At 42.6% G+C, this 9,197-nt stretch overlaps 1 protein-coding gene and 2 long non-coding RNA genes across 3 annotated transcripts; all 3 read left to right on the top strand.

Moving 5' to 3' along the window:
• The first annotated feature begins 212 nt into the window (after positions 1-212).
• On the top strand, positions 213-1,009 carry LOC109520238 (uncharacterized). Its single transcript, XR_002169131.1, has 3 exons — positions 213-325; positions 610-751; positions 916-1,009. It is a non-coding gene; the product is annotated as an uncharacterized LOC109520238 (long non-coding RNA).
• A 71-nt stretch (positions 1,010-1,080) lies between these two features.
• Positions 1,081-1,566, top strand: LOC109520239 (uncharacterized). Its single transcript, XR_002169132.1, has 3 exons — positions 1,081-1,122; positions 1,280-1,391; positions 1,491-1,566. It is a non-coding gene; the product is annotated as an uncharacterized LOC109520239 (long non-coding RNA).
• A 336-nt stretch (positions 1,567-1,902) lies between these two features.
• LOC109520270 (unconventional myosin-XV-like) lies at positions 1,903-8,457 on the top strand. Its single transcript, XM_019877388.1, has 16 exons — positions 1,903-2,030; positions 2,162-2,286; positions 2,366-2,429; positions 2,536-2,608; positions 2,684-2,757; positions 2,838-2,920; positions 2,999-3,129; positions 3,273-3,367; positions 3,480-3,557; positions 3,676-3,772; positions 4,125-4,285; positions 4,432-4,565; positions 4,802-4,935; positions 5,002-5,135; positions 7,251-7,391; positions 7,509-8,457. Exons 2-16 carry the CDS (start codon positions 2,201-2,203, stop codon positions 7,608-7,610), a joined length of 1,587 nt encoding a protein of 528 aa, XP_019732947.1. The 5' UTR covers positions 1,903-2,030; positions 2,162-2,200; the 3' UTR covers positions 7,611-8,457.
• Positions 8,458-9,197: the final 740 nt, after the last annotated feature.

Genomic DNA, 9,197 nt, shown 5'->3' with positions numbered 1-9,197 from the left:
CTTACAGGTGCATCTTAATTAGGGGATTAAAAAAAAAAAAGACGTCAAAATAATAATTTTTAACCCTTTCATGCACCAACGGTGATAACCTGTAATCTGGTAACATGATAAAATGTCAACTGTAGTAACAGCTGTCTGTGAAAGGGTTAAAAATGGAAAGTATAAATTAGATCTCTGTTATGGACAATTATCGATGTGTCTCGCAGGGCAGTGTGGGGACGGGAGTGCAGGTGTTGTCTGTGTCACATCAAGGCATCAAGCTACTCAAGTTGGTGAGGAGCAGCTCCACCGCTCCAGACTACTTCAGGGTACTGAGGCCTTACAGGTGCATCTTAATTAGGGGATTAAAAAAATGACATCAAAATAATCATTTTTAACCCTTTCACGCACCAACGGTGATAACCTGTAATCTGGTAACATGATAAAATGTCAACTGTAGTAACAGCTGTCTGTGAAAGGGTTAAAAATGGAAAGTATAAATTAGATCTCTGTTATGGACAATTATCGATGTGTCTCAATATGTTTGTCCATCATGGATTGTAGCCATCATAAAAATAACTTCATTTGAAGTTTACAACATCCTCCATTTGTGTGTGACTTCCTGTGCAGCTACTCGGACATCCTGTTCGTGTCCGTGCCATCGAAAAGCATGTTGGAGTTCAATCTCGTCAATGAGAAGCTGATCCTGTTTTCCGCCAGGGCCCAGCAGGTCAAGAGCATGATTGACTACTTCCTCACAGAGATTAAAAAGGTCAGCGAGTTTTGGTTTGAACGAGTGTGCATCTATAGGTAATGATAAACCTTTTTGGGTGGGTGTCAATTACTTGTCGGCTTTCGCTACGCACGGCAGGACTCAGTTCTTGTACAATGTTGAACAGAGCAATGCATTATATGTCAACACGCTGCGTTTCTCAGGATTCAGAGTATGTGGTGGCGGTGAGGAACTGCATCAATGAGAACAGGACGCTTCTCAGTTTCCATAAAGGAGACATTATCAGACTACAACACATGGATGGTTTGGAGGCGGGTGAGACTCACACTTGTATCGCCTTTCTGTCAACCACGTTTATACAGTCCACAGTCAAGAGCATGATTGACTACTTCCTCACAGAGATTAAGAAGGTCAGCGAGTTTTTGTTTGAATGAGTGTGCATCTATAGGTAATGATAAACCTTTTTAGGTGGGTGTCAATTACTTGTCGGCTTTCACTACGCACGGCAGGACTCAGTCCTTGTACAACAGAGCAATGCATTATATGTCAACACGCTGCGTTTCTCAGGATTCAGAGTATGTGGTGGCGGTGAGGAACTGCATCAATGAGAACAGGACGCTTCTCAGTTTCCATAAAGGAGACATTATCAGACTACAACACATGGATGGCTTGGAGGCGGGTGAGACTCACACTTGTATTGCCTTTCTGTCAACCACGTTTATACAGTCCACAGGGTCTGGGCTTTATGTCATGTCTCTCAACACGTGTGTGTGCTTAGGCAAAAGTTACGGCTGCATTGTGAAAAAAAAGGTGATGCTACTGGAAGAACTCAAGAGCGACACCCCTGACTTTGGTAAGTTGGGAAGGGTTCTATCTTCTTGCTGACTGGATTGTCATTACGTGATTCGTTCACAGTGGTAAGCCTCGTCTGCTGTGGGCGTAGCGCTGGGCTCAGCGGTCGCGGCCCAAGAGCTTGACCGCACGACAGAAGTATGAATGTGTTTAATCCTAGCGCAGTAAAGTACAATCAAAACTGATCGTTCTTATCTTCGTAATGGCAGAACTTTTGATTCGGGTGTTGTGTTTATTGAGTGCAAAAATAACGGCGCGATTTATGATATCAGGTAGTGAAGGACACCTATGTGGAGAGTCCAGATGAGTCAATGGATGATATGTTGCAGCCGCTCCGGACTTCTTGCTACTCCCAACAGAGAGGGCGGAACCTCGTGACAGACAAGGTCGTGTCGCCGCCTCGGCTGCTGTTGCCGTAGCGCTGGGCTCAGCGGTTGCGGCCCAAGAGCTTGACCGCACGACAGAAGTATGAATGTGTTTAATCCTAGCGCAGTACAATCAAAACCGATCGTTCTTATCTTTGTAATGGCAGAACTTTTGATTCGGGTGTTGTGGTTATTGAGTGCAAGAATAACGCGGCGCGATTTATGGTATCAGGTAGTGAAGGACACCTATGTGGAGAGGCCAGATGAGTCAATGGATGATATGTTGCAGTATGGCAGCCAGTACCACATGACCGAGTTTGCCAAGAGGTACTTCAGAGAAGCACAAAGAAACAGGAAGTACGACACCTCATCAGGATTTTTACGATCAAACCCAGACACGTTTGGATTGACACTTTTGCTATTATCGTGCCCACAGTGATCCAAAAGCCAAAAAGGGGAGAGCGGGAAGGGAACCAGCTGACATGATCAAATTTTCCAAGGTCCGCTTTCTTTAGGATCCTCTGGATTCATTTAACCTTTCGATTAATGCACCTCAGGTCTACGTGCAATTTTACAGGTATTTCCTACTTGCCTTCTGCATTCCAGTCTCCACTCCAGGAGTCTCTGATTGACTTCTCAGACGGTTCAATGAACAGAGTGGCCGCCGACATCTCCTCAGGTAAGAGAAGACTTACGTCTGCTAGTTTAAGCAATCACTTTTAAATACAATGTCGTATGCAATGTTTGCTGCCAGCTGTAATGAAGTTCATGGGAGATCTGCCATTGAAAGGTCAAACTGAACAGGACCTTGTCACAATTATACTGAAGGTACGGTAATCAATGCAAACGATGTCTTGTTTGATGTCATACATCCAGTATCCTTGTTCACGCATGTGTGTTTTTTTTAGTTAAGTGCTGATCACGGCCTGATGAAAGATGAAGCCTATTGCCAGGTGATGAAGCAAGTCACTGCCAACAACAGCTCCAAACCGTAAGACCCGTGACACGCGCACAGGAACTGCGGGGGTCCTTGTTTTACAAGACTGTCTGCTTGCATTTGATGGCGCAGAGACAGTTGCCAGAGAGGGTGGAGGCTCTTGTACATCCTGACTGCTTTCCATCGCTGTTCACACGTCATGAAGCCATTTCTCTTCAGCTTTCTACACAACGCCAGTGTCAGCATTGGATTGCAGTACCAAGGTAGAACATTTTTCTGTTCCATCCATTTATTCAGAAGTCAATCGCACATCCACCCAACAGTCGTCCATCATCGGCGCCTCTTATGGCCACAAAGTCATTCTTCGCCAACCATCCAACACATTCTCTGTGTTATTTGTGTACAGGTATTGCCAAGGCATGTGAGCAAAATTTGAGGAAAACATTTCAGTACGGAGGACGCGTACAGTATCCCAACAGCATGGAACTAAAAGCAATGATGGTTAGTGTCGAGAGTCTCTCTCCTATCCCTGGTACTCGGATACATTCCCAAAAGCAGTCATTTAGTGTGGCTTTGTTGAACAACAGCGTTGTGATGGGTTGTGTATGTGCAGGCAGGGCGGAGCTCCAAAAGACAGCTGTTCCTGCTGCCAGGCGGGATGGAAAGGCACTTGAAAATCAAGACATGCTCTGTAAGTGCACACACACACTTGATCGTGTGTTGATTCAATGACAATTTCCTATCTCAGTTACGGGTTTGACACAAATACGGCGTTCTCTAATTGTTTTGAGTGCCATCATTTATGACAGGTCGCTTTGGATGCCATTGAGGAGCTTTGTTATGAAATGGACCTCCACAGAGTGGAAGCTTTGGATGAATATGCCATCTTTTTGGTTACACACAGAGGTAATAAGGATTGATCTAGGTACGGCATATCTACCTGAAATACACATACGGCATTTTTTTGAAATGTAAAAATGTAAACTTGTATATCTTTATGTGCAGTGCACGTGGTTAGCATGTCTATTTTGCATTCAAATGTTTTAGGCTCAGACAGTTGTAGGTGCATTTGAAATGTTCTTCCATGCTTGGGCGGAGGTATATTTGTGTATTTTCGCCAAAATATTCTGATACTTTGATAAATGCACTGTGTGTTACTTTTGTCCATACTGCTTAGCAATTTTGAGGACAGGGAATAAGAATAATCATTGCAAGTTGCTATGTCACATATTGGAATGCGAAAGTGTGTTTTTGCTAGGTCAGAATGTTCGGCCCCTGATCAAGAGGGAATACATCTTGGATGTTGCGACAGAAGCCGAACCGGTGGATGCCAACTACAGTCTTTGGTTCCGAAGAGTCATCTGGAGTCTTGCTTTGAAACTTGATAATGAACTCTATGTTACCATGCATTATAACCAGGTAAATAGAAAATGCCACTTATTGTTGACTGAATGTTTTTTTTTTTTTACTGCTTTCAACATATGGATTATCATACTGTACAAGTGCCAGTTTTACATTTCCTGAAGTGTAATGGATAGTAACATATCCATCTTTGTCTGTGCCAGGTGTTGCCAGATTACCTGAAGGCTTTGCTGAGTGTGGTCCCTCTGAGTAAGGCAAGTGAACAGCATCTGCAACAGCTTGCTAGACTGGCTGCTCTCCAGCACCGTGCCAAAGACGCCGTCTATCTGCCTACCATGTAAATACACATTGACATCTATGCTATATTTCCATATTCTTTTTAGTGACAACATCCCTAAATAGACCATAATGGGAACAGCAAATATGTATTCAAGCACCGCTATTCCACTTACACAATGAAGTCCAACGTCATTGTGTTTTGTTTTTTATTACTAAAAATTCTCAATTTTCGTTGACATGAAGGTTACAACTGTCCTGCATGACAATGAGAACTGTTTCCTTGTGTGTGTTCAGACATGAGTTGCAGGAGTGTGTCCCCCCACAGTTCTTCAGCAAACAGAATCCACATCAGTGGCTCAATATGGCAACTCAACATATGCAACATGTCCAGCCTCTAAACCCACACCAGGCCCGTGCACAATTCCTTGGTAAGACAGAATGTCACAGTAGTTTTGGAGTAGATTTGTAGTGAGCCTTCATGTGTACTTCCTCAGGTCTGGTCAGTCCCTTCCCCATGTTTGGATCTTCCTTCTTCTACATCCAGAGTTCCAGCTCGACCTCCATCAAGGCTCCGTGCATTCTGGCGGTGAATCTTAATGGACTCCATTTTCTTAACAAAGACACTCACGTATGACTTCTGCACACACACACACACACACACACGCACACACGCACACACACACACACACACACACACACACACACACACACACACACCTAAATAGTACACAGTACAATTTGATTTTTTTCCTCACTTAAATGTATTTCTTTAACAGCACAATTTGATGGAAAACATTTATTTGAATAATTGAACTGGTCAACTAGCATCAGTGTTGGCAGATCCCTAATGCAGAACCACGGTGTGGCTATGACTACCCAGCGACTCACATAGTCTACCATTACAATTTGATACATTTAAAGCAAAGCATTTGGCTCCCTCTGTTGGACTCCTGCGCTATTCTTGGTTGTACAGTGGAGGCTCCAAATTCAAATGCCTCAAAAGTGTAGTTCAACCAAAGTTTAGTCAAAAAAATATGCTTCAAACCATCATCGTGCGTCATGTCATGTGAATTCTTGTGTGACATCCACTCAGTGGGTTGTCAAAGCACAGGTGTCAAACTCGAGGTCTGCGGGCCAGATCTGGCCCTTTACATTATTTTTTTGTGGCTTGTAAATGATTGATACCATTTCTGTGCTATCCATCGAAAGGAAAGTAATCAAATACAGAGGCAATTATTTGTGTCAGCAACCTGCCGGTTTTTGGGGCTACGCCCCTTTGTTTGCATATTCCTTGGGCTAGCTCTGTCTGCGAGTGTCCATGCCATAGGAAATCAGATGTTAACATAAAGCCACAAAAAAAAAAAAAAAACAACAACATGAATTCTAGTTGTCCATTACGGCGAATGCTGTAACTTCAATAAGCTCTTTTCACTTTACTGTCACTCATCATCCTTGCCTTTTTGATATGAATGACATCGCCGACTGATGCCTTTGGAGATGTCATGATGCTTTGGTGACAGTTAAATACAACTTTTGCTGGGAGGAAGACTTTTTGAGAATTGGAAAAAGATACCATTTTGAGAGTGAGCGTCATGAATAATGTTGGCAATTACTGGTGTAGCTACATTGATAGCTTCCTGGGCAATATCACGAAAGATCTGGATGCCAACAGAACTCGTCTACTGTCATGTCACCCATGGGAGAGAGAAGAAGTAAAAAACGAAATCAATGTCCAAGTTGCTGTCCTGGAGTATCTACAAGGAAGAAGAGTACACGACTTGAACCTGGCTCAGCTTTGGACGGAGCTCATTCCTCTTCGAGAGAAATTGAAGGCTTCGGAAGAAAAGGAGCAGCTTAGCGAAAACAATTTACATGCAAGTTGGAAGATAATCAATGACCTCAGACATCAGCTTCATGAGAGTCTGATCAAGGAGAGAGAGAGCGTGGAGACCGCAGAGAAGACCATTGCGGACCTCCAGGCTCAGAAGACCGAGCTCCAGTTTCAGGCGCACAAGATGAAAGGACAGTTTCTGACCTATGCCTTCAAACTTCTTTCTTCAGAGCAGGAGCAGCAGATGGACGCATCGGAGATGGGAGAAAAGCTCCAAGCTGTACAAGCGTGCATGGATTTGATTGACAAGCTGGGGGAGCGACCAAGCACCAGAAGGGCAGTTAGTCCCAGGACCACAGAGGGTCAAGGAGCCTCTGAACAAATCCTGTCGTCATCAAGTACGGACAGCAACAGTGGTCCTGATACACCCACCTCAGAGGAAAAACGGGACCCTTCAATGGAAGGCGCAAAGAGGAACCACAGGAAGGGGGACTGGTTGTTGCAATGCTTTCCTTTTTTCCAACGAGCTCAGAGGGACCATCAATCAAGCCAACAAAACTGAGCTCAACTCACCACAACAAAGCTCAACAAAATTGTTTCCTGTTGAAATAAACCAACGCTCGTTTGAAAGAAATTCCGAGAGACACACCGTTCACCTTCTCCATGGCACTGTCCCAAGACCACTCATGTACTGCACCCTATTCATTTTGAGCTCCAAAATGGTCCTTTTGGTTCATGCATTTTCTAGCGTACCTGTCATTAGGTACTGCTATAATTTACATGTCGATCTATTGCAATAGCTTATTTATAAAGTCATGACTCTAATGACACACTACAATTTAACAATTACTTCATAATTTGCTATACATTTAAATATTTGTATACATGCCATGCTTGTATTTATGTAATTAGGAGGCCATGGTGCATTTCCCTTTAAAAGAGGTCCAGTCAACCCGCACCCAGAGGCCAACGTCTGGCTCAAGTTACCCATACGTTGAGATCACGATTGGAGATCTGCTCAACCAGCGCATCACACAGCTTCAGCTCGAGCAGGTGTGTGCCAGTGTATGATTGTGTGATGGATATGCTGAGAAATCGGGTGTATTGCTAGTTCCGCTTCCACTCTGCAAATGTTCTACATATACTGTGCTTGTGGTATGTGTTTTTCAGGGTCTGGAGCTGTGTAGAGTGGTTGCCATGCACATGGAAAACATGCTGTCTGCCAGAGAAAAGAGACTCACGCTGCCACCAAGTGAAATAACCCTGCTCTAGCATACAAACAATACATGGGCGCACTTGGCATAATTGGACTGAAAAGAGCTCATCTTTGCATTTTTTTTTTTCTTATGTGGAAGTGTGATGTCATCGGTTATGCCGGTCAAAGACAGACATGATCCAACGTTGGATAAATGCACACGTACAGGATAGACCACCCATTCATATGATTTTCATTCCCCGAAAATGTACTGTATTTGCCTCTGTTTGACGTTCACTTAACTTTTATGAGTACATATATTTTAAAAGACTAGCCCTGCACTCCACATGACTACACTCACACAAACACACATCAATGAGTCAAATGTCTGCGTTGATGCAACGTGAGTCAAAAGTGGAAGTGAGACGATGTCAGGAAGGTTCTTGTCAAAGATTGAACTCCTCTTTTGGTAAGTCACGTGCTTAATTTTTAGGACATTGGGATGAGTGGGACTTCCTTTCTAAGGAACAGAAAAGTTTTGACTTGTCTTGAAAACTGAGCAATTGAATTTAAATAGGTCATGTTCTGAGCCAGGGGCTCTGCTGTGGTAGCTGCCAACTTATGTTTCCTGTTTGTCCTTTCAAAGATGAACATGACATGCATTCCAAGTGTACTTTAATGTAACCGTGGCTTTTATACTGGGGCAAACAAATAAGAAGGATGCTGTTGATACAAAACAAATCATTTGTACTCCCTGCCATGAATTCACAGGGGAGACCTGATGCATATTTTGGCAATATTTGAGCACTGCCTTCAACATAAATACAATGCATAACATACAGTTGTGAATACTTATTGCATATAATAATTGCATGTGAAATCATTAAAGTTTGTATTATAACCGAATAAACTTAGCAAATGTGATTCTTTTATTGCTTATCCAAGGCCAAACAATCCCATTGACAGACAACTGCAAATGTAATTTTCCCCATCAAGGTTTCCCCTAGTTCTGAAAGTAAGCAAGCAATAACGCATAGTAGTAAAGACAACAAATTAAGAACTTGTCCTGTCACCCTTAACAATAGTCCATTCAAATATTTGAAGTCAAATCAAGAATTTCTTTACAATATGTTCTATATACCCCCACTGGTCTAAACACATTCTGATTAATATTGCATTTGTTGAATATGCTGCCTCCTGAGATAGAAACGGATGGATTTTGATGCTTAATTCATATTCAACAAACACCAATATTAATCACAATACCGTGCCTGATATTGTTGTAAAGGACATTTTGACTTGACTTCCCCTTTGATTTAAAGCCTTTAAATTACATGACAACTGAATGTTCACATTAAGGAAACGAAAAAAAAAAATCTACTTTTTGAAAATCATCAAAGGGGCGAGACTCTTCCACTGGCATAAAACAGGCCCAAATAGGTTTGGACATTTTCTCCTTCCTAAATAACATTTTAATTCAGAAACTTCGTTTTGTGTGATGATCTGAAACAGGATTGTGATGAATATGCAAAAATATTTCGAAATCAAGAATGTAGTCCCATTTTTTTCGCTGACTGTTTTGATGGTGCGCTTCATTTTTTATACAGACTTGCCGATTACTCGCCCCTCTGATAGGTGTCAACCGAACCTAAAACTGGTTCGGT

Source organism: Hippocampus comes, unplaced genomic scaffold (genome assembly GCF_001891065.2).
Source record: "Hippocampus comes isolate QL1 unplaced genomic scaffold, H_comes_QL1_v1.1 scaffold193, whole genome shotgun sequence".
Taxonomy (NCBI): domain Eukaryota; kingdom Metazoa; phylum Chordata; class Actinopteri; order Syngnathiformes; family Syngnathidae; genus Hippocampus; species Hippocampus comes.
Note: the sequence above shows the minus strand (reverse complement) of the source record. Positions and strands in the feature narration are given on the sequence as shown.